Source organism: Hemitrygon akajei, chromosome 31 (genome assembly GCF_048418815.1).
Source record: "Hemitrygon akajei chromosome 31, sHemAka1.3, whole genome shotgun sequence".
Taxonomy (NCBI): domain Eukaryota; kingdom Metazoa; phylum Chordata; class Chondrichthyes; order Myliobatiformes; family Dasyatidae; genus Hemitrygon; species Hemitrygon akajei.
The window spans coordinates 28,010,311-28,036,582 of record NC_133154.1 but is presented as its reverse complement, the minus strand read 5'-3'; the positions used below and the strand labels follow the sequence as shown (position 1 = coordinate 28,036,582).

General features: G+C 43.8%; 1 protein-coding gene across 1 annotated transcript; it reads left to right on the top strand.

Annotated features, from left to right (window-relative positions):
- Nucleotides 1-9,300: 9,300 nt before the first annotated feature.
- Nucleotides 9,301-26,113, top strand: LOC140718968 (guanylate-binding protein 1-like). Its single transcript, XM_073033263.1, has 9 exons — nucleotides 9,301-9,472; nucleotides 9,974-10,101; nucleotides 10,718-10,827; nucleotides 12,601-12,788; nucleotides 17,407-17,652; nucleotides 19,341-19,615; nucleotides 20,013-20,225; nucleotides 21,416-21,518; nucleotides 25,728-26,113. Exons 1-9 carry the CDS (start codon nucleotides 9,301-9,303, stop codon nucleotides 26,111-26,113), a joined length of 1,821 nt encoding a protein of 606 aa, XP_072889364.1.
- The last annotated feature ends 159 nt before the right edge of the window (nucleotides 26,114-26,272 follow it).

The window sequence follows — 26,272 nt, the reverse complement described above, 5'->3', positions numbered from 1 at the left end:
AGCCATTCCAAAATTACTTTTCATTCATTCATTCATTCACTCTCTCTCTCTCCCCCCTCCCTCCCCTCCCCCCCCCCCCCTGTCTGAGATACCGATGTGCTGGTTTCTGATCTGTAGTTTGATGGACTCTGCATCACGGACACTTTGGGTGCTTCTTCTGCTGATCACATGGTGGGGTATTCGGGGTTTGTCAGTGATCATGCTGGCCTGGGTGGGGGCTTTGGGAATGTTGATGCATTTGCTACTGCTTGTGTAAATGGAAGGGGGAGGGTTAGCTTCAGGGTCATTCTGTGGGGTGCCTTTGTTTCATGGATGTCTGTGAAGAGGATGAATTTCAGGTTGTCCACTGAATACATACTCTGATATTAAATCCTGACTGGATCCACCCCAGCTCTGTCCAGGAGCTTATCTACTCGTCCAGAGAGGTCTCTTACTTCTGCTCCGGGTAGGCAACACACTATTCGAGATTCTTTATCGGTACACATCTGATTCTCGACCCCGCTGACAATTGAGTCCCCTACCACCACTTCCTTTTTATAAGGCTTTGCTTTAGGATTAGGAACCTGTGAGGTTTCATGTTGGTTGTCCAGCATTGCTAGATGTTCAAAATAGTTGAACACTTCTAAGTCTGGAGATGATGCCCCCGGACAGTATGCACCTCGTACCCTGCACTTCCTTCCCACGGTCACCTACCTCTCTTTCAGGTCTAGAGTCACGACTCGTGGTTCTCTTGAGGTGCACACTACCTCCCTAAAGGACATCTGGAGCATATCTGCCGATCCTCTACAACATCACAGGTCAGCCACATCCTTCTCACGTTCAGGCAAACCTTGTTCCTGAGGTGTTGGATTAGTTGACATCTCTCGCATTACTCCTGGGAGCAACGGTCTGTGAGTCCGAACACAAGGCAAAACTAACATTGCAGAGGTTGCATTATTATAGTTTTAGGGTGGAAGAACGACTGAAGATTAGTGGTTTTATTTATTTAAATTCTTTAAAGTAAACTACTCGTTATTCCTACTTTGCTCCCCATCTAGCAGATAAAGCCGAACGCCTCGCGTGTGCTCGGAACTTCTAGATATGCGTCCCCTGATCGCATTCCCCGCCATAAAACTATACGGCAAAGCCACTCTTGGTCTCGCCATGTTAGGCTTACAACAGCTTTCCCACTATCTTCATTTCGGCTCGCCTTTTTGTCGAAAACAAGCTAAGCGGCCTCTATTACCGCTAGCGCTAGCGAACTGCTTATGCAAAGGCGAAAAAACTGGCCACCCAAAACAAGGGATAGGTGGGGGGCGAGGGGAGAGAACCTTTTGCGACTCATAAAAAGCGAATCACAAGTTTTAAAATTAGTCGTGTCCAAAATTTAAAACTGAACAAATGTACGCTACAATCAAACTTTTTTTCTTATACTCTAGCAACTCATATTCAACCAATCAGCGCCCGCGGTATGGCTACACCAATAACAGCACAACACGGAAGTGCCGGTATAGAAATTATCAGCCTTAAATTCCTCTTTCAGTTGACTCGACGCTAGGTTCCGACGGAGAGATGCAGTGGGTAACAGAGCAGGCTAACTCGGTGTTAACCAAGATATCCAGGTAAGAGAAGCGCGAAAAATTTTCCGTCTGTTGCACAAGAAATCATGTTCCTAATCGGAATACTTTTATCCTCAATATACATTGATTGTCCGTTGATATTTGTACCTTTTATAAAAGAGAACCTCTCCATGAACTTTTCCATTCTTGATAAACCATACATATGCCTCGTTGTCTCGCACAGTTGACTCATCCAGTTGTATCCCAAATGTTTTTATAGCTCTGTGCATAGTTGATACTCAGTCTTCACTTATTTCATTAATATGACAAGCTGTAGCGGTTTGCTACACACAGCGCTGAAATAACGGCACACAGTCGGTTAGTTGCAGTTGCAAAAGAGATTTATTCAAACTTCGCGGCCTCGCTTTAAAGCCTTCCTGTTCTCGCCCTCCCCAGGTGGGAATGCTGTAGGGAGCGCATATTCACAGTCTCGTACGGCGCGCGGGCTTTTCCCTTTGTTGGTGAAGCAGGATTGGCGCCCTTTTTGGGAGCGGCCTCTATGCCGGCGCGCGCCACTTTGTGAGCCCGTTCGAGTGCGCTGGGAAGTGGGTCGCCACAAAGCTACATTTATTACTGAGGAATTGATTTTAAAATACTGCTATCTATTTTGAGAACATTTGTGATACTGATGCACCATCAATAACTCACTCTGAGATGTAAAAGCGAGGTATCGGCTTTTACTGACTGGAAGAAGGAACGAGCAGTGAGTGAGCACCATACTACATCCTGGAGACTGAGAGGCCGGGCTCAGACCTCCATCACCTTTATACAGGGGTGTGTGGGAGGAGCCACAGGAGCAGTCATCAGGGGGCGTGTCCAGACAGGTATATGTAGTCTGTGGGAGGAGCCACAGGAGCAGTCATCAGGGGGCGTGTCCAGACAGGTATATGTAGTCTGGGAGGAGCCACAGGAGCAGTCATCAGGGGGCGTGACCAGACAGGTATATGTAGTCTGGGAGGAGCCACAGGAGCAGTCATCAGGGGGCGTGTCCAGACAGGTATACATAGTTCACCACAGATACAGCTCGCAATCTTGATGTTTTCATGGCTTTATCAGAAGTACAGTATTACAAATTAGACACTTGGGACGTTGCTGAACTGACGGGAACGGACTACAACCATACTGCATGGATTTAACATTGTATTGACGCACTTTCTGTAGTTTGTTTATTAGCAGGATTAGAATGCAAGGCTTCACTGCCTTCAGACTTCGCGCGGTACGTCCTTATCCATCATTAACGGGGCTAAATGAAAATAAAAAATAAGCCCAAACTGGGAACACCTATCGGATTTTGATGATGGCAGCGATGGAATGATGCAAAGGAACGGCGAGGCGAAGATGAAGACGATCACATCAGCGAAAATTACGCTGACAAGGATTCAGATTGGAGTCTGAATGTTAGTCCGGATAGAGCTGATATTCGGCAAGCTAGCTTTATACTATTCTAGTTAACACGATGGGCCAATCAGGTAAGGTCTCGTAATCCCCAGTGATAGTTCCTGACCGCATATATGAAGCCGAGGTCGCTTTGAACGCCTCAATAGGAGTTCTCGGGGATGGCAGGTTCACTGACTGGCTCTACTTTACTCTTTGGTTCCGGACAGCGCTGTATCGTTGCGCGACCTGTTTTCCATAGATCTGAAGAGAAAGGTGAGAGGGTGTACTTGACTTACCAACCGTTAAATTGCATGAACTCGTTCCGCGTCTTGAGTCAAGGGGATTTGTTGGGCTCCATGGCTGCTAATTTATGCATCCCCAGTAATGTCGGTTTGGCTGGTAAGGTCGGGTGAGATTACTGAGTTTCAGACGCGTTGTGACGATGAGTGCTCACCGACTACAGAGCTGTGGTTCTTCCTGTGTTCCAGTGCCATGTACTTTTTTGTAAGTGCCCGCTATACTAATGGTCGGTCAGGTCTCGTGCCTCAAGTTTGGCTGCCACTTACCGCCCCCTCCCCCAAGAATCTTGACCGCCCCCTGACTGCTTCTATTTCCCCGAACGCCCCCTTATGATACGTAACCGCTTCGGCTGGAAATCACTGATCTCAGTCCATCCGCACATATGTAGTTTACCGGCTATTTAACGGTTATCCGGGTCTGGAGGACTTGAGTTATAAGGAAAGGTATGTAATACTCTCACCGGGGCTAGTATATAAACTTGGCTCATTAGCTAACTCTGTTAACAGCCACCTGACTCAGCGGTGAGAAGGCCACCTTCCATAAGCAATATACATCTTGGGTTGGTAGGTTCAACCAAACAGGAAAGTTGGGATGTTCCGGGGAGGAACGTTGATTGTAGAAAATGGTGAGTATATACTGCTCCATATAGATTTTACAGATCGGATTGCGGCATAAAATTACAAAGTGTTACGTATTCAGGCAACAATAAATATATGTGAGTTAGGCAAGGGTTTTTATAACAAATAACACGTTTATTAAACACTGAAAACAAACCCCCCAAAAGTAAACAAACACTAGCGTAACCGGAAAACAGCTGCTGTGCGGCAGATTCACAGTTCTTAATAGCGTTGCAGTTCAAACAGTTCTTAAAGCGGTATTGAAAAAAAACAGTTCTTTAAAGCGGTATGCCGAAAGTTCAAAAGCTCACAGTCCATTTAAAAGGAGAGACTTTTTAAGGCGATTTAAATTCTCTTCCACGTCGTTGTCCTTCGATCCCCGGCGTCGAACTCTTCCCACGTCGCATTTTTATGAAACATAATGGTTTAATGGCACTAACCTCTTCTTCCACATTCTGTCCTCAATCTCCCGCTTCCCAGCGGAGATTAACATGAGAACAGTCAACGAAATCCTTCCGAATGAGGATCAAATAAGGTCGAAACCAATCCACCGTCGAAAATCGATTCTCCTCGATCTTTATCTTCCAAATTCTTATCTTCACTCTCCACCAGCAAAGAAACTGCTGGCAATGACCTTTTAAACTTTAGGCATTATATAAAACTTCATTTTTCAACTAAACTGCGTCATCACATTAAATCACGCAGTGACATGAAGTCAGCTTGGCAAACTGCCCCACCTGACAGGGTGGGTCTTCCTTTTATAACCTGTTTATAAAAAAAACCTGTCACATGACCTCTACTGGCGGGAAAATGACGTCACTCCACCATCACAAGACCATTACCTCAAGTCCAGTATAGCTTCAACCCCAGTCACGTGACAAGGGTACCACTGTCACGTGTCACGGGTACGTAACAAAAGGAAATACATTTACCAAATTGTCAACTTTAACAAACAGTTACAGAAAAGGAAAATTAAATTAAAATGACCCATTAGAGCAGGGGTGTCAAACTCATTTTAGGTCACGGGCCGGATTGAGCAAAATGCAGCTTCATGTGGGCCGGATCAGTCGGACGCGCGCGAACGCAGCTTTCGTTGCCTCCGTTTTTTCAGCCTGCTCTCATGTGTCTCAGTCTCTGCTATAACTACAAAGTGTTTCACTTTACAAATTCCATTTCTTATGAAGAAGACTGCCGAATAAACACTAACAACCCTGAAAACCTGGTACCTGAATAAACTCAGCATTAGCCATATCATACGCCATAGGCGCTTCGATTACTGGGGCCAGCTTTAATAGTAATTAGATATTATCTCGTGGGCCAAAGATAATTCCACCGCGGGCCGGATTTGGCCCACGGGCCTTGAGTTTGACATATATGCATTAGAGTTAAACATTGAAGCTGTTACGTACCCCTGACACGTGACTGGGGTTGAAGTTATACTGGACTTGAGGTAATGGTCTTGTGATGGTGGAGTGATGTCATTTTCCCGCCAGTAGAGGTCATGTGACAGGTTTTTTTTTAACAGGTTATAAAAGGAAGACCCACCCTGTGGGGAGGGGCAGTTCGTGGCTGGATTTGCCATGTTGACTTCATGCCACTGCGTGATTTAATGTGATGACGCAGTTTAGTTGAAAGATGAAGTTTTATCTAATGCCTAAAGTTTAAAAGGTCATTGCCAGCAGTTTCTTACAATACTGTTAGTGGAGAGTGAATATCAGAGTTCGGAAGTTAAAGATCGAAGAGAATCGATTTTCGACAGTGGAAAGTTCAACCTTGTGTGATCCTCATTCGGAAGGATTTCGTTGACTGTTCTCATGTTAATCTCTGCTGGGATAGCAGGAGATTGAGGACAGAGTGTGGAAGAAGAGGTCAGTGCCTTTAAACCGTTACGTTTTATAAAATTCTACGTGGGAAGAGTTCGACGCCGGGGATCGAAGGACAACGACGTGGAAGAGAATTTAAATCGCCTTAAAAAGTCTCTCCTTTTAAATGGACTGAGCATTTTGAACTTTCGGCATATCGCTTTAAGAACTGTGAAGCTGCCACACAGCAGCTGATTTCCGGTTACGTTAGTGTTTGTTTACTTTTGGGGGGTTTGTTTTCAGTGTTTAATAAACGTGTTATTTGTTATAAAAACCCTTGCCTAACTCATATATTTATTGTTGCCTGAATACGTAACAAAGATCATTTCTGGAGAAGTCAGGGTTATCGCTTTACTCACTTGCTGAACCCACATTCTTCATGAAGGAGACCGGCCACAGTTCGAACTTCCCTCGAAGATCATCACAAACGAATTTCTCAGGCGTATTGGCTCTTCCTCCTTGGAGCCTTTCATTTGCACAAAGCATTTCTTACAATGGGGTCTCTCCTTCGAAGGGTATTCTGTAGCATCTTCCCTTGTGTCACGCTCAAAATACCCCAAACCAGAGCACTGTCCTTTGATCTAGCCCAGCTCTCCCAAATCTTCCGCTCGGTAGAAAGTTACAACACGTCCCAAGACAGACCTGATTGGCTGACACAACGTACCTATGGTTCTTTATCTTTAGCGAAAGCCAAAACACTAATACTCACAGAACACACTGCTTTTGCAGAAAACTGCTAAAATTAAAACTTGAGAACCTGTGTCAAGTATGGCTCCAGCATTGACATCTTCAATCACTTCATCAGAGCTTGGTTCCAGAATCCTTAAGGAATAACGTTTTGCCTTTAATACACTGATTGGAACGTGTTCTCTCCGAAATGTCAGGCCAATCCTTCACGGGGTCCCTCCGTAGTTTTGCTTCTTTTCTTCTCTGATTAACCGCTGACTTACTTTCTGAAGATTTTCCTGTACCTCACAGTCTCACTTGAAATATCTTTCTTCTCCACAATTGTAACTGGAAGTACCGGTCGCTCTTTTGCAAAACACCCTTCTCAGCAGCATTGCAAGTCCAACAAGTGGGCTGGGTTTCTCAACAGACGTGTCATGTACAGCTGAAACATTATTGAATTAGATTAGCTGGAAGGGTTTTCACTTCATTCCTCAAAGGCTCTATCTCTGTGACATCAGAGGTCACTTTAGCAGCAGAGGCTATCACTGAAGACAGATTTCGCTAATGTTCCACTTCTCAGTCATGTTTTCCCCCTCTCTAACTTCTCAGAGTAGCTCGGTAAAAGATGTAGCAGGGTGTATCTTGTGGGCCATTCGAGTACGTAGAGCAACCCTGTCACGTGACAGCACGCCCCTTACAACTTTGTCCACCCTCTAACAATTTGTGACACAAGCAGTGCAACCAAAGCCGCATATTTATCTTCCCCATTTGGTGGAGGCTTAACTCCAGAGAACATTCTCAGCCTATGATAACTTCTCACCTCAGACTTCTCCTTTCCTTCACTTTGTAGGAATGAAAGCAACATGTCGTTGAAGTCTTCACCCTCAGCCACATTTACCCCTTCTCCAGAGATATGAACTGACTGTGGCTCTGTCTCTACAAGTGCCCCTAGCCCAGTAAGCAGCGTGACTTTAGTCATGTCGCTGGTAGTCTGGACTAACATGACATCCGTACCAGCAGACTGGTCAAAATACCGTTCAATCAGTGTAACTTTCCCCAACATTTTTAATCAATATTTTTACTATTTTTTTAAAATATATATATATACACACACACACACACACAAACAGGAGGATTATCGCAGATATCTATATCAATATCAATACATATAAACGGTAAGATAAACATTATCAAGATCATACATAGTATTAATCTAATAGTATATAATAAAATATAAAATACTCTTATTTCATAAAAAGAGAAAAAGATAAATAAACTTTTATGATTTTATATACAGGAAAATAAATCCACTATATAAACAAAAACAAAAAATAATTAAAAAAAGAAAAATAAAGGGGGATTGGGCAGTCCATATCGAGAGTAAAGTCAGAAAAAATAAAAACTTTCTGATCAAATTTAAATTTTCAAAAGAGTAACTGGGAGAGCAATAAATCAACCCATATGAAAATATTGAATAAAATGTTGCCAGGTTTCTTCAAATTTAAAGGATGTATCAAATGTCTGACTTCATATTTTCTCTAAACTTACAGGACATAATGGACGAAAGCCAATAGAAAACAATAGGTGGATTAGGGTCCTTCCATTTAAGCAAAATGGTGGAGGATTCAGTGAGCTCTATCTATCATCAGAGGTGCTTCAAGTATCTCACTAAAAACTGAGTGTAACATATTCGTGAAAAACTTTAGTGGCTCACCAGTTTCCATGTTTTCAGGCAAACCCAGTATATGTAAATTCATCCTACGACTTCTGTTTTCCAGATCAGTCATTTTCTTCTTAATTCTTAGTATTTACAAAGAAGCATCAACAATTTTCTTTTCCATAGTAGATATCTTTAATTCTTGTTCATTAATCACTTGATTCATAGTCTCCAGTTCTCTTCTGATTCTATCAAGTGTCCTTTTTAATCATTTGATATTGAAATTCCAGATTCTTCGAAGATTCCTGGACAGCAGAGACAGTTTTTTTCAAGCTTCTCATTAACGTTCGTCAGTCTATCAATCTTGGTGTCCACCATTCTGATCTTGATACTAATATCTTGCAACAAAGAAAATATTCTTTCTGAAGTAGAGACTTCATCTGACTCCTTTGTTTGTTCAGGATCAGAAACAATTTTGCCACGTTTTAATTCGAATCCAGTTTGAGTTCCAGCCATCATGATTAAATCATAAAACCTTCACTAACAGTAATAAATCTTCATAGTTTAAACAAAACTAGCAGTGGAAAGTAAGTTGTAAAAGGAAGGAGTAGTGCCAACAAGCGTCTTACTCCATTGACTGCTTAAGGGAGACTCCCCCAACAATTTAACATAACTCAGCACTCTAAGTAGTAGTTCATTGGGAATTCGACTATCCACCCTGCACAAAGCAAAGGCATTGTGTGTGGATATCCTCTTTGAATTGTACCAAACCTCCACCCCCCCCCCATAGCATCTATAATAAAGCAGCGCATTCCAGGCATCCACCACACTCAGTAACAAACTCACCCCCCACATATCCTTTAAACCTATGCCCTCTTATTTCAACTCTGTGGAACAGTTACTACCTGTCAATTTTATATATGCTTCTCATAATCTTATAAACCTCTATCAGGTCTCCTCTCAGCGTTCTCCTCTCCAGAGAAAGCAAACCAAGATTATCCAGCCTTTAAATGTTGAAGTACAAATTCCCAAGAGTGAGAAAGTATATATAAATTAACAAATCCCTAGCAACGATATGGAGGCTGGGATAAAATACATAGTATTGGGGATTGGTATATACTATAGATTAACACTTACTGTGATTCAATCAGTGTGTGATTCCCTTGCTCTGACCTTGTAGCTATTTCCTGGGAGGACAATCAGCTAGCAACAAACATGAGATGGAGAAACCCTTGGAGCTGGTTTATAATTTAGATGGGGAGCTGAAGCTGAACCCCGAGGCACTGCAGGTCCTCGAGTCCATCGAGGATCCAATGGTTGTTGTGGCTGTGGTTGGTGCTGCTCGTACAGGGAAGTCCTACCTCATGAACTGTCTTGCAGGAGACAAGAACGGTAAGGGCGGTGGCTGAAAACTTTCACCTCTGTTTACTATCTGTCTTGCAGAAATTATCCTGACACCTGGCACAGATAGAGCACAATTGCATTGCCAAGCTGTCAAGAGTGGGAGATATACTGGGGACATCTGTTGGTGTCACTTTGGTGTTCCCATCGCTGTTTTGGGCAATGGATCTATAGAGATCTAGGGAGTTTAAGCTGAATGCTTGCTTCATATCTCAGATGCACAGAGCACACTAGTCTCATTAATGATGGCCAGAGTTACTTGCTGTAAAACCAATTCAGTGTTAACCATCAATTGTTCATTTTCACAAATTTTACAACAATCCTATCTTATTCTTCCCATGTTCACAACAATTCCTCCCAAACCCTATCCCTCACTCACAAACTAGGGATAGGGTATTCACAACTTCCATGTCTTTGGGCTATGGAAGGTGATAGATCTACTTGTGTTCTTGCAAACTTTACCTCTCTCTCTCTATCACTTTCCCTCTGCAGGATTCTCAGTGGCTTCAACTGTCCAGTCTCACACCAAAGGAATCTGGATGTGGTGTCGATCCCTCCGTCAGAGACCCAATGAGGTCCTCCTGTTGTTGGACACCGAGGGTCTGGGAGATCCTGAGAAGGTCAGTCCCTCCCTCACAACTATGCCCCCCCCCCCCTCAGAACAGTGGTTTCATTACCAAATGGGTAACCTCCCCCCCCCCAGACGAAGGAATGATCCGCAGACCAGAGTTCAAATCCCACCACAGGCAATGGGTATGTTTAAATTCTCTTTACAATCTAGATTTAAAGTAAAAATTTATGAATTTGTTAACTAATCATCTAACAATTTTTATCACAGGGTCACACTGAGCTTCAGGGAGGAATTCTGTCATCTTGTTCATTGGAACTGTATGTGGTCCAAGACCATTACCCACTCCAAGTTTCCGGTCCCACCCACATAATTCCCAACCCCATCCTCCCAAATGAAAAGGATATTAAGTTAGCATGACTATGTATTACCCTCCCCGCCCCCCAGCACTGTATTGGTGAGCACTGGCTGAGACTCATCTGTAAGGCTTCCCTTGGGCACACACCTGCCACTGGTGGCATTGACAGGAAGGATGCTGTGGAGGGAAGCCTCACCCACCAACCTCTGTAAACACTGAGCAAGAAATGTCTAAAAATGGGATGGTTATCTATCAGACTGATCTCTGAGGGCAAGAGATCTCAGTAACTGTTTGTCTGTCCTACCTGCAGGGAGAAACTGCCAATGATCATTCCATCTATTTACTGGCTATCCTTCTGAGCAGCATCCTCATCTACAATGGTAAAAATCAAATAGACCAGAAATCCCTGCAAGACCTACAGTATCCTTCACTGGTGTCTCTCAGTCCTTCTCTTTCAGAGTGATATCTCTATAGTGACCACTGCTCTCAGTACTTCTCTCTTGGGAATATCGACGCAGTGACTGATATCTTTCAATCCCACTCTCTTGGGGAGATATTGTACACTAACCAATTGATTTCAGCCCCTGTCTCTCTCTCTGTGGGATATCTGTGCAGAGACTTGCATTTCTCTGTCCCTTTCTTTTTGGATATATCTATACACTGATCATTGTCTCTCCATCAGAGTCATTGAGTTATACAGGCAGGACCCCTACACTTCAGTCATGCTTGACCATTCTGACTAAAGTGCATTCTCAAGCTGATCCCATTTTCCAGCACTTTCCCATATCCCTCTGAATTCTCATCATCTTCATACCTGTCCACATGCTTCATAAATGTGTCTAATGTATGTGCCTCACCCACTTCCTCTGCTGGCTGGTTCAATATAATTATCACCCTTTATGTATAAAAAAAATTGACATCTCAGGTTCTTATTTATCATTTCACTCTAACTGTAATACTATATCCTATAGTTATCATTTCCCCAGCCTTGTAAGCAAAGACTACTGACCCTAGCAATGCCCTTCATGATTTTGTTATTACAGCTGTGAGATTACCCCTCAATCTTCTATGCTCCAAAGAATAAAGGCCAAACTGTCTAACCTCTCAGTTCCATGACTCCTGGCAACATCCTATCTTAATGTATTTCTTTGGTCACTTTCTGGTTTAATCACATCTTTGCTTTAAATGCGTGACTGGATCTGTACTCCAAGTGTGACCACTCTAATGCTTTGTACAAATGTAGTCTAACCATGCACTTCAGACTTAGTTCACTAACTGTTGAAGGCCAGCATGCTAAAAACTTTATTCACATGCTCGTTCTCTCTACTTGTGACTCCTCTTTAATGGAACCTTGTTCCTATAGTCCAAGGTCCTTCTGTTGTGCAAAAGTATCTAGATCCCTTATATTCAATGTAAAAGTCCTACAATGATTAGTCCTTCCGAAATGTAACTCTACATACTTATCTGAATTCCATTTGCCATTCATAAGCCCAGCTGCCCAGTTGACCAAGATCTTACTGTACTTGCTGGTACTCCTCTTCAATGTCCACTGTGACAGTGAAATAATACTTGAGAACTGTACACATCTCCAGCAGTTCCACAAATACATTTCCATCTTGGTCTTTCAGGGGACCATTCACCCCATGTTACTCTTCTTTCATTAATATATATGTTAAGTCACTTAGAATTCTCCTTAATTTTCTTAGCTAAAGCCATCTTATGCTCCCTTCTGCCCTCCAAATTTCCACCGAGTTTACTCTGGCATTCTCTATAAGTATTAAATGATTCACTTGATCCCTGCCTGTTTCTGAATCAAGCCATCTCCTCTTTTTATGACCAGATTTACAATAATCCTTGACATCCAAGATTCTCAAACACCAGCAGCTTTGCCGTTTACTTATCAAGTTCCTCTCTCTGGGGTAAACACCTCCACAATGATAGGTGTCTCTTCGACACACTCTCTCTGAGAGAGAGATCTATACACTGACCAGTGTCTCTCAGTATCTCTCTCCAAGGTGGAGATCTGTACTCTGACACGTGCCACTCTCTCTGACTGTCTCTCTCAAGGGGAGATCTGTACACTGATCAGTTTCTCCAGTAACTCTGTCTCAGGAGCAGATCTGAACAGTGACTGACATTCTTCAGTATTTTCCAGCCAACCCTTCATTCCTTTATCCTTGATATTGCTCCCAGTTTTATGGCTGAACTGTCGAAGCGGATCCAGATGAAGTCCCATCCCGATGACTGTGACAGTTGGGACTTTGTCCGTTTCTTCCCTGAATTTGTCTGGGTGATCCGTGATTTCACACTGGATTTGAACATCAACGGAAAAGAAGTGACTCCGAATGAGTACCTGGAGCACAATCTGCAACTGAAGGACAGTGAGTATGTGGCATTGCCAGTCTCTGCAGAAACATAGAAAAATAGAAAACCTACAGTACAATACAGGCCCTTTGGCCCACGAGGTTGTGCCAAACATGACCCAACCATAGAAATTACAAGCTTTACCTATAGCCCTCTATTTTACTAAGCTCCATGTGCCTATCTAGAAGTCTCTTAAAAGACCCTATCGTATCCGCCTCCACCACTTTTGCTGGCAGCCCATTCCATGCATTCACCACTCTGAGTAAAAAAACTTACCCCTGACATCTCCTCTCTACCTACACCCCAGCACCTTAAACCTGTGTCCTCTTGTGGCAACTGTTTAAGCCCTGGAAAAAAACCTCTGACTATCCACACGATCAATGTCTCTCATCAACTTATACATCTCTATCAGGTCACCTCTCATCCTCTGTCGCTCCAAGGAGAAAAGGCCGAGTTCACTCAACCTATTCTCACAAGGCATGCTCTCCAATCCAGGCAACATCCTTGTAAATATCCTCTGCACCCTTTCTATGGCTTCCACATCTTTCCAGTAGTTAGGCAACCAGAACTGAGCACAGTACTCCAAGTGGGGTCTGACCAGGGTCCTGTATAACTGCAACATTACCTCTCGGCTCCTAAATTCAATTCCATGATTGATGAAGGCCAATACACAGTACGCCTTCTTAACTACAGAATCAACCTGCACAGCTGCTTCGAGTGTCCTATGGACTCGGATCCCAAGATCCCTCTGATCCTCCACGCTGCCAAGAGTCTTACCATTAATACTATATTCTGCCATTATATTTGACATACTGAAATGAACCACTTCACACTTATCTGGGTTGAACTCCATGTGCTATTTCTCAGCCCAGTTTTGCATCCTATTCAATGTCCCGCTGTAACCTCTGACAGCCCTCCACACTATTCACAACACCTCCAACCTTTATGTCACCAGCAAACTTACTAACCTATCCCTCCACTTCCTCATCCAGGTCATTTATAAAAATCACGAAGAGTAAGGGTCCCAGAACAGATCCCTGAGGCACTCCACTAGTGACCAACCTCCATGTAGTATTTGACCCATCTACAACCACTCTTTGCCTTCTGTTGACAAGCCAGTCCTGGATCCACAAAGCAATATCCCCTTGGAACCCATGCCTCCTTACTTTTTCAAGTACCTTATCAAATGCCTTGCTGAAATCCATATACACTACATCTGCTGCTCTTCCTTCATCAATGTGTTTAGTCACATCCTCCAAAAATTCAATCAGTCTCGTAAGGCATGACCTGCCCTTGACAAAGCCATGTTGACTGCTCCTAATAATATTATACCTCTCCAAATGTTCATAAATTCTGCCTCTCAGAATCTTCTCCGTCAACTTACCAACCACTGAGGTAAGACTCACTGGTCTATAATTTCCTGGGCTGTCTCTACTCACTTTCTTGAATAAAGGAACAGCATCTGCAACCTTCCAATCCTCCGGAACCTCTCCCGTACCCATTGATGATGCAAGGATCATTGCCAGAGGCTCAGCAATCTCCTCCCTCGCCTCCCACAGTAGCCTGGAGTAAATCTCATCCGGTCTCGGCGACTTATCCAACTTGATGCTTTCCAAATGCTCCAGCACATCCTCTTTCTTAATATCTATGTGCTCAAGCTTTTCAGTCTGCTGCAAGTCATCACTACAATCACCAAGAACCTTTTCCATAGTGAATACTGAAGTAAAGTATTCATTAAGAGCCTGTGCTATTCCCTCCAATTCCATACACACTTTCCCACTGTCACACTTGATAAGTCTTATTCTTTCATGTCTTATTCTCTTGCTCTTCACATACTTGTAGAATGTCTTGGGGTTTTCCTTAATTCTGCCCACCAAGGCCTTCTCATGGTTGCTTCTGGCTCTCCTAATTTCCTTCAGAAGCTCCTTCCTATTAGCCTTATAATCTTATAGATCTCTAACATTACCCTGCTCTCTGAACCTTTTGTAAGCTTTTCTTTTCTTCTTGACTAGATTTATTACAGCCTTTGTACACCATGGTTCCTGTACCATACCATAACTTCCCTGTCTCATTGGAACATACCTATGCAGAACTCCAGACAAATATCCCCTGAATATTTGCCACATTCCTTCCGTACTTTTCCTTAAGAACATCTGTTTCCAATTTAAGCATTCAATTTCCTGCCTGATAGCCTCACAATTCCCCTTACTCCAATTTAACACTTTTCTAACTTGTTGGTTCCTATCTCTCTCTAATGCTATTGTAAAGGAGATAGAATTATGATCACTATCTCCAAAATGCTCTCCCACTGTGAGATCTGACTCCTGACCAGGTTCATTTCCCAATACCAAATCAAGTACAGTCTCTCCTCTTGTAGGCTTATCTACATATTATGTCAAGAAACCTTCCTGAACACACAAAACAAACTCCATCCCATCTAAACTCCTTGCTCTAGCGAGATGCCAATAAATATTTGGGAAATTAAAATCTCCCATCACGAGAACTGTTATTATTACACCTTTCCAGAATCTGTATCCCTATCTGCTCCTCAAAATCCCTGTTACTATTGGGTTGCCTATATAAAAAAAAACACCCAGTAAAGTTATTGAGCCCTTCCTGTTCCGAACCTCCCCCCATAGACTCCATAGATGATCACTACATGGCGCCCACCTTTTCTGCAGCCGTGACACTACCTCTGATCATCAGTGCCATGCCCCCACCTCATTTACCTCCCACCCTGTCCTTTCTGAAACACCTAAAACCTGGCACTTGAAGTAACCAATCCCGTTTTGAGTCATCCAAGTCTCTGTAATGGCCACCACATCATATCTACAAGTACTGATCTATGCTTTAACCTCATTCGCTTTGTTCACAACACTCCTTGCATTAAAATAGACACATCTCAAACCTTCAGTCTGAGTGCAATTCCTTCTCTATCACCTGCCTATCCTCCCTATTGCACTGTCTACAAGCTTTCTCTATTTGTGAGCTAACCACCTCTTCCCCAGTCTCTTCAGTTTGGTTCCCAACCCCCAACAATAATTTAAACTCTCCCCAATAGCCTTAGCAAACCTCCCTGCCAGGTCCCCCTGGGATTCAAGTGCAACCTGTCCTTTTTGTACAGGTAACACCTACCCCAAAAGAGGTCCCAATGACCCTGAAATTTAAATCCCTGCCCTCTGCTTCAATCCCTCAGCCATGCATTGATCCTCCACCTCATTCTGTTCCTATTCTGACTGTTGCATGGCACAGGCAGTAATCCCGAGATTACTGCCTCTTCCCTTTTCCTGCCTATGTCATTGGTACCAATATGTACCATCATTTCTGGGGCTGTTCTCCCTCCTACTGCAGGATATCTTGGATGTGATCTGGAACATCCCGGACCCTGGCACCTGTGAGGCAAACTATCATCAAAGTTTCTTTCCTGAGGCCACAGAATCTGACCCCCAAACTATAGAGTCCCCTATCACTACTGCTTTCCTCTTCCTTTCCCTACCCTTCTGAGTCACAGGGCCAGACTCGGTGCCAGAGGCACGGCCACTATCGCTTCCCCCAGGTACGCTGTCCCCTCCAACAGTGCTCAAACAAGACTACTTATTGTCAAGGGGTACAGCCACAGGGGTACTCTCTAGTACCTGACTCTTCTCCTTCCCGCTCCTGACTGTTACCCACTTGTCTATCTCCCAGGCCCCAGTGTGACCACCTGCCTATAACTCCTCTCTGTCATCTCCTCGCTCTCCCTGACCAGGTGAAGGTCATCGAGCTGCATCTCCAGTTCCCTAACTCTGTCCATTAGGAGCTGCAGCTCGACACACCTGGTACAGATATGGCCGTCCGGGAGGTTGGGAGACACCAGGAACACCCACATCTGACAGCGAGCATAGAAAACTGGCCTCACTCACATACTTCCTCCTTTCCGCAATTACACAGTTAAACCTACCTCGCCTCATCCCGTTACCGCTTAAGCCCATTGAGCCAAAGCCCTCTCACTCTGCTGCCTCTCACTCCGCTGCCCGAAGGGATAGGGTGAACTTGGAAAGGGGCCAGATAAGGGAAGGAGCAGGGTTGAATTCAGTGTGTGAGGTGGTAGTGAGGAAAGGGTAACCTATTACCTTTGAGAAACTGTGTACACACACACCAGGGTCCCCCGACACCTTCACATCTCTCATTTCTCACTGACTGTATTCCCCTACCCTGTTCACATTCACATTACCACACAATTCCCTGCAATAACCTGATGGAAATGTACAGCGTCCTCTGGTTTCATGCTATAAATGCACCACTCCCACCCAGCTGACAACTCCTTCCCATCAGAGTTTCATGCGATTGGCAGGGTGCCACTCTGCCACACACACTTCTCAATTAACATGACCCTCAACTGCCCTGCATGACACCAATGTCATATCTTTCTCCTCCATGACAAGTCACCCAGCTCCCAATGACAATGCACTTGATGCCCCTCCCACATATCCTGTCCCTCACTATCACACCTCACAAACTACTTCCCCTCTGTTTCTTTCCTGTCCTTCCCCTATTCCTCCCCACAGTCCTGTGGGTAATAGTCACTATGTTGGAAATAGGAGAACAGACTCCGTAAGGGTGATTCCTGCCTGATTCCTGTTTTTTTTTCCACAGGTGAGATCAGTGAGCAGGACAAGAAATATAATGAACTCCGCAGGTGTATCCGCAATCTTTTTCCCTCACGTTGCTGCTTTGTATTTCCCTGTCCCACATACCAAAATAATGTAAATCAGCTCCAGAAAATGAAGGACAGGAATCTGGATAAAGGTTTCATCATGCAGCAGAACACCCTCGTCAGTTACATCCATGGCCACAAGAAAGTCAAGAGAGTTCTTGGGGGTCAGCTGATCACGGGCAGGAGTGAGTAACCGGGCAAAATCTCATCACCTCTCTTCAGTATAACACACTAACCTGGCATGAGAAAATCTGCTGATGTTGGAACTCCAAAGCAACACATAGAAAAATGTTGGAGGAACTCAGCAGGCCAGGCAACATGTATGGAAGGAGTAAACAGTAACGTTTCATGCCAAGACCTTAATCAGGACTAGAAAAGAAGGGGAGAAATCAGAATGAGAAGATGGGGGAGGGGAGAGGAACAAGTACAAGATAGCAGGTAAAAGGTGAAACTGGGAGGGGGTGGTGAAGAAAGGAGCTGGGAAGTTGATTGGTGAAAGAGATAAAGGGCTGGAGAAGGGGGAATCTGATAGGAAGGACAGAAGAGAATGGAAGAAGGTAAAGGAAGAGGAGCACCAGAGGGAGGTGATGGGCAGGTAAGAAGACAAGGGAATGGTGAAGAAGATGAGGTTGATAAGTGACCGGATGTTCATGTCAGCAGGTTGAGAACCTTCACTCTTTCCACCACAAAATTCAGTACTTCCTGGTGGCTGTCCATTTCTATTCTACTTTCCAATGCCATTCCAACATGTCAGTTCATGGCCTTGTCTGCTACCACAATGAGGCCACATTCAGGTTGGACGAGCAACGCCTTATATTCCGTCTGGGTAGCCTCCAACCTGATGGCATAAACATGGATTGGATGTGTGTATTACAGGTGTGAATGGAAAGTAGGTTGGATCCAGTTGGAGCAATACACACAAAGATTTCCAGCAACTGCAGGTTTTCTCTTGTTTGTGATTTGATTATTACTCTGAAGTCTCTTCAGGGACGTCTACCCTGAAGAAGTTTAAACCTTTCCTTTGATGGGAGTTCAGTGAAACCCTCTCTCACTGCCCCCTTCTGTGATCCCTGCTGCTCTCCAACACTTTGACCATGTGCTTACCCAGATCTGCTCACCTTGTATTTCTATCTCCCCTCCCCCACCCTTTAAATCTACTCTGCAGCTTTTTCTCTAAGACCTGCCAAAGTGCTTTGGCCCGAAATGTCAAATGTGCTCTTTTCCATAGATGCTGCCTGGCCTGCTACATTCCTCCAGCATTCCTCGGATTTTCAGCATCTGCAGATTTTCTCCTGTTTGTGGTGGGATCCAATTGGAATTGTGTATACTGGAATTGAATGGGAAGGAGTAGGGACCATTGTAATTGTGTTAAATGGAAGTGAAAGAAGTGGTCAGGATACTATTGGAATTGTGCACAATGGATAGAATAGAAAGGGGTTGAGATCCCACTGGAAGTGAGTACAATGAACATTTACGAGATGTTGGGATCTCATTAGAAGTAATTACAATGGAAATGAATGTTAATAGGTAGAAATCCCATTGGAAATACAGATGATGGGAATGAGTGGGATGGTGTGCGATACCAGCATGAGAGCAGAGTGTAGAAATGAATGAGAAGAGATAAAGCCCACTGCAAATGAATGGGAGGATGATTGTACCCATTGGGAATATCAACTGTCTGAGCATGGACTGTTGGATTGAATGGGAAAGGGGTGGAGTCCCATTGAGAGTCTGAATGATGGAAGAGAATTGGAAGGGGTGTGATCCCACTGGAAGTGAATGAGAATGTGTTGGTTACATTGGGATATAGATAGTGGGAATTGAAAGCGTGATCGGATCCCCAGTCACTGACCTCCAGAAACATCCCACACAGGACTTGTTCAATTGACCAAGGTGTACGTGGACATGATGGTGGTTGGGGACCTACGAGATGTGGAGAGCAGTGTCGCCAAATTAATGGAGAAGGAAAACAAAGCTGCAGTAGATGAAGCCCTGAAATTCTATGAAAATGAAATGGAAATCTCAAAATGTGGCGATTTTACTGAGGACAAACTCACAGAGCATTACAATATGAAGAGCAATGAGGCATTTAACATCTTCCACAAAAGATGTATGAGCAACAGTGTCAACCACATCAATCAGCTGGAGGTGAGCTTCTAATATTCAGTGATTTCCAACTGTCTCATTACTGAACACCATTCCCTGGACCTAACCCAAACAGACATAGACTGAGAGACAGAGAGCATAGATATCATCCTGAATGTAAGGGACTGAGAGATGCTGGATAGTGAAGGTCACAGCCTGAGTTAGAGTGGCAGAGACACTCCTGTTTGTATACAGATCACTCCTTGTCAGTGGACAGATCTCTCCCTGAGAGAGAGAGAGAGAGAGAGAGAGCAACTCCAAGATACAATCAGTATACAGATCGCTCCATGAGAGAGAATGACTCAGAGATATAGTTAGTGTACAGATCTCTCACTGAGTCACTGGTCAGTGTACAATACTTGGCCTCCTAGTTTATTGTACATTTTTCCCTCACTACCAGGAGGCAATGAGTTCCACTTACAAGTCTCTCTTGGCCAAGATCAAGGAAACGTCACAAAACAAATGTAAGGTACATCTTGAAAACGAAATGGCATCAGTTAAGAAAAACCTGACATCTGCACATTACCTGAGAGCTGGCGGTTTCCAGGAGCTGGAGATGGATCTTGAAAAGGCTACCAAGGAGTACACAGAAAGGACTAAGAACGAGATGGAGGTAGGTTCAATATTTTACAGCAAGGCATTTACTTTTCAAATCTCATAGCTTTTCTTTCCTCTGCCTTACATGGATTCAGAAAACTCCCACATCTACCTCCTTCCATTCACCCAGAAAAAGTGTATTTAATTACCACTCTCCTTACCATTTGGAATGGGATTAACTGGGTAGGTTGAGTCTGTGATTGGGAAACCAGTTATGGTGGGCTATGGGAGGAATTTCAATGGGTAGGATTTATCAGTGATGGGGGTAGTGTCTTTGGGGCTGTGGGAGGAGAATCAGTGAGACGAGAGTCAGTAATGGAGCAGAGGATTCATGGGCTTGAGAATTATCTTTCAACATTGGTTTTCAAAGCTTTCCAATCTCTCCCTTAAAAAATTTAACTGTGCTTCAATGGAGAGTTCCAAAAAACAATCCTGCATTGAGGGGAAAAATGTTGGTCTTGTATCTCTGTTGATCAAGCTACCTGTTTATCTAAATCTGCTTTGCATTTCCAGTACATTTGCTGATTCTGGGTTTTCCCAAAGACATGTCTAGTCCCAGCCTGTCCTACCTTCTCTAATGAGATAATCTGTCCTTCCATGTATCAGTCCAGGAACCCATCTCTGAACTGTGTCATGTGTAGTGTAAAAGGAGACCTATGCTGTCCATATTCCAGACGTAATCTCGCCAAAACCTGATATAACTGAAGTATTACCCTTCTACTTTTGTTACACACTCGAACTCTCCCTCTTACTTGCACGTAAACATTTTGCAAATCTTGCACTAGGGCACCCAAATCCCTCTAAGTCTCAGAACTTCACAAATTCTCCTATTTGGATAATATGCTTCTATTATCTTTCTGCCATACTGGATATTTTGCATTATCCCACATTTTGCTCGATTTGCCTGATCCTTGTCCATTCACAGAAAATATCTCCCTACACTTCTTCATCTCGGTCATTCTTGCAACTTACCCTGGCCTCATTTAGGAAAAAAATTCTACCTTCATCCAGGCCACAATATAAATTGCACGTGGTTTTCAGTTGTGGTTTTACCAATTTCCTATAGATTGGTAAGAGGAGTTTCCTAATTGTGTATCAATCCCCAGCACTAGATGTTTAATGGTGAGAGCCTGTCTCTGGCCCCTTGTGGACTGGTGTGGTGGGAGAGAGTTGGACGTGAATGATTGTATCTTCTCTTCTCTGTAGTGGCGTGCTGTCTTGATGCACTTCCTGAAAAAGGAAAAACACCAAATAGACCATGTAAAGGAGATGGACAGCAGGCTGACGGAGCAACAAAAGCGTACCTCTGGTGAGAAAATAAACAAAATGCTCAAAATATTCAGGTCAAGATGCATCTGTAGATTTAAAATTAACTCTTCAAGTCTGAAAAGTGAAAGTGTGAGACATTTCTGCTGGGTATTTCACCTTAGAAACAGTGTGATCAGGGAGGGATGTGCTTATGTTCTTGGACATGTTCATATGAAGAAGAGCTTGGTGTTGGGTCTCTGAAAGAACTTAAATGGAAGGCCAGAGTGTGGTGCTGAAGAGGAGGAGGTAGACTTGAGGCAAGAGTAGGGGTCATCAGTGAGGAGTGGGTAATCCTTGTTAAAGAGATCTTGGTGCAGAGACAATAGAAGGGCTTGGCATATAACGTATCTGCAACTTGAGCATAAATACCAACTCATTAACCCTTTATTGTGTATTGGTCATTTATGTTTGAAATGTATAGACAGTATACACAACAACAAATTCACATCATATGTCGGTGATAATAAACCTGATTCTGAATTCTGAACTCTTTGTGTAAGCAGCGGAGGAGAAGGAAATGCCCTGGCTGAGATCAGAATGCTCTGCTTCAGAGAAAGGAAGATCAGACAGGCTATTGAAGACATGGCAGGAGGTGGAGTTGGGGTCAGGGATGGGTAGAGGGTCAGAAGGATTGTAGGAAGTAGGGAGGCAATGAGTGGAGGGCTCAGAGGGTTGAAGTGGTTGTGGGATACTGGGAAGCATAGGATACCAGGAGTGAGTGGGGAAAGATGATAGGAGATAGAGGCAGTAGGACCCAGTGGTGACATGAAATAATAACGTTACAGTGGCAGAGGCAGTAATATCTGATGTATGACAGAAAAGATTGGCAGGTGAGATGGGGACTTGAACATTGTGTAGAGAAATCAAAATATTCAAGGCAATCTTGAGGAGGACTTCATAGAACGCAATCATGATGGCTTTCTAAAACAGTGTGTTACTGAACCTACAAGGGAATGTGCTATTGTTTTTCTCATCGTGGGTAATGAGGGTATCAATCTTGAGATCAGAGGACATCTTGGAAAGGATAATCAGAGTAAAATTGAATTTCTCATAGAAATGGATAGTTTCATCCAAAACTCTGTGTATTCTGTCGAAGCAAGGGAGAATACAATGGGATGAGAGAGGATTTGGATAGTGTAGATTAGAAACACAGGCTACATGATAGATCAGTGTTGCAGGAGTGGGATGGCAGCATTTACTCAGATCGTGGCTATGGATGATGGGAATGGATAAAAGCTATGGGACACCGACCCCTCTCATGGGGCAGAGTAAGAGTGCTCCAGTGGTTGGGTCACCTCCCAGTGTTGCTGGGACAATGAACTGGTAACGAGGAGGATGCAGATCATAAAGGCTGTGTTTTATGTTCAGACCCCAGGGTAGGCCAAGTGCTGTCCATTTCTTAATGAGGAATAATTTCCCGGGACTTGTTTACCAGGGTTCAGAGACTGTGCAAAGGGTTGTGTTGTAAATCAACCGCAACAGAGATGAATTTGAGTGAGTTTTTAATCAAATAAACGACATTTATTAAACTCTGCTCAAAAACATTGGAAAGTAAACATACGACTAATCTAATAGGAATTTATCAGATATGCGGCTATATCTAACAAACAGTCGTACTTAGAAATGGTTCATAATGAGTTTTTATTCAAACACCGTCTTAAAGTGGTAAATTCAAAAGTACCAATAATTTATACAGTCGTTAAAAGAGAGACTTCTCCCAAAACAACGATCCTTTCAAATTAATGATGATTTTGCCAATCACAGCTGAGAGATGCCTTGCTCAAAGAAATCATGAAGAAGACATAAAGTGTTTTAAAATAACTGACCTTTGGAGGGTGGTCACTGCACGTTCCCACCTTGCAGGGGCTTAACGTAAACATGCATGCCACAATACCCGTACGAAGACTTGGAAGGTCAATCACTCCCAAGATGATGAAAGAAATTAACTTTACCCAAACCCCTGGGATTGGACCACACTGGTAATGTCTTCACTCTTCAATACTAGACTGTAAGGGACAAAAACAAACGGGCAACAACAAAACCAGTGGCGACTTGCGAAACAGCCTACCGGCAACCACGAAGTTGCACCATAAAATAAAAATGAGAACTATGTCACATTGGCGGGCTTTTCTTTTAATACCATGCCACAACATGACATCACCCCACTATCATGAGACAATTACATCATGCCCATCATGAGATGATGACATAATGCTCACAAGATAATTACATCATGCTCATGGGATATGTAACAGTTGTGATGAGGAAACTTGATCCTTTCTGCCTCAGGACATGACTGGCTGGACTTCCAGAGTCAGAAACAATGAGACCATCCTTCAGTCTGATACCTGATGTGGAGAGGGTCACTCCCATGAGGCCACCAACAGGCCCAGATTCCCATGAGATGTATGGGAGACCCACTGCAAAGAGAGGAATGCATGTGTCAGCTATGAGTGGTGTCTGGCTGGTGGGGACAGGTACTTGTGGTATTTGGGGGTGTTGGTTTCTATTGACAGTGAGAAGATGGACTTTTGTATGACCTGTACGATGATTTCTCTCATCCTCGTCCCTGCAAAAAGTGATCACTGACTACTGACTTGTAGGCTTGGAAATGGCACAGCTTATGAAGGTGTGGCTCTACCGTTCTCCTAAACACCCGGTGCTGTGCTCAGACCACCAACTATTGTGGGTAGAGCTCATTCTATCACACATGTGGGCAGGGTCCATGTACTGACACTTTAACAACTAACACTTTGATAGGCTGGAGGACAGCCCATTTCCAAGATTTGCCTTGACTGCTGTGAGAAATGTGGAGAGGAGCAGGGGAGTTTCCCCTCCCTAATGGTCATTGATAAAGCTCACATTTTTCTCTTCTGTCAGGAGTATATTTGGGGGCTGACACAAAAAGCAAAGGAGAGATGAGAAGGAGGACAAAGATCAGAACTTAAATATGTTGTTGTTGATTGCATACATATTTATAAAGCATAATCTGAGAAATATCTAAAATATTACTTTCTGGAAAAAAGAAACAGGTTGAACAGTGATGTTCTTCTTTAAAGAATGGGATTTCCCACCCTCCGCTATTGATGCTGGCCTCATTCTTATCTCTTCCATTTACCGAACATCTACACTTACCCCACCTTCCCACAGCCTTAACAGTGATCAATTCCTCTTGTCCTACCTCCCACCCCATGATACCTCAGCACATCATCCTCCACAACTCCCATCATCTTCAAAGGGGTCCTACCACTAAGTATCTTTATCTCATATACTCTGCTTTCTGTGGGGATTGCTCTTATTCCTACGTCCCCACCCCCTCCCAAATAATCACCCTCCTGGCACTTATCCCTGCAAGCAGCCTAAGTGTTCACCTGCCCATACGCCTCCTCCATCATCTCTATTCAGGGCCCCAATCAGCCCCTCCAGGTGAGACACTTCGCCTGCAAATCCGCTGGGGTTGTCTATTGTCACTGTTGTTCCCAATGCAGCCTCCTCTACATTGAAGAGACCATTGTAAACTGGGGGACCATTTTGTGAAGCACCTCCTCACCATCTGCCACAAGCGGGACTTATCGGTAGCCAAACATTTTAATTCTGATTCCCATTCTGACATGTTGGTCTATGCCCTCCTCTTGTGCAAAGAAAAGACCACCCTCAGGGAGAAGGAAGAACACCTTATATTCTGTCCAGGAATCCTCTAACCTGATGGCATGAGTAACAATTTTTCCTTCTGGTAAACAAGTTCCCATCAGTCCTTTCTCTATTCCCCACTCTGACCTTTTACTCCTTCTCACCTGCCTATTACTACCCTGAGTTCCCTCCTCCTTCTCCTCCTCCTATAGTCCACTCTCCTATCAAATTGCTTTCTCTCTCAGCCCTTGACAGTTGACACCCACATGGATTCACCTATCACCTTCCTGCTAGTATCTATCCCCTCACCTTACCTTTTTATTCTGGCATTCCCCCCTCCCCCTCCCCCCCACTTCCTCCTCAGTCCTGAAATAGGAACTCAGGTGAAATGCTGACTGTCTATTCATTTCCATGGATGCTACCTGGCCTGTTGAGTTCCTGAAGCATTTTATGTGTGTTGTCTTAGGCTGAATAGTGAATGAAGCTCCCTCGCAATGTCCTGTCTCACACAGTTTGAGAAGTGACCCCTTCACAACTCTCTGCATGGACTAACCAATTCATCCTCTTCTACTTTTGTCAGCTTTGGAAGAGGAGCTCTTAAAGTTGAAACAGGAGATGGAGATGCAGGAGCGGACAAGGAAGGCTGCTGAGGAATGCAGGAATAAGGAAATCATGGAGCAGATCAGGAAAAAGTTTGAGGAGGGTAAAAAGTGCAGTGAGCAGGAACTGAAGGAAGCCATGGAGCATATGAATAGTGAGATGAAGAAATACAAAGTCGAGGGCAGGGAGGAGGATGCCGAAAGTGCTCAGCAGATGTACGACTACCTGAAGAAGAAATATGAAGAGGTGACAAAATGGAGTTTCATGAAATTCTTAAGAGAGAATGGTGCTATGCTTCTGGATGTGTTTCAACACCTGAAAGGCTTGTATCAAATGTATTTACAACATAAGGCCTTAGGGCCATAAGAAATGGGAGGAGAATTAGGCTATTTGGCCCATTGAGTTTGCTCCACCACTTCTTCATGGCTGATCAATTTTTTTTTCCTCTCAGGCCCATTCTCCTGCCTTCTCCCCATATTCCTTTATGTCATGACAAATCAACCTCTGCTTTAAATGTACATACAG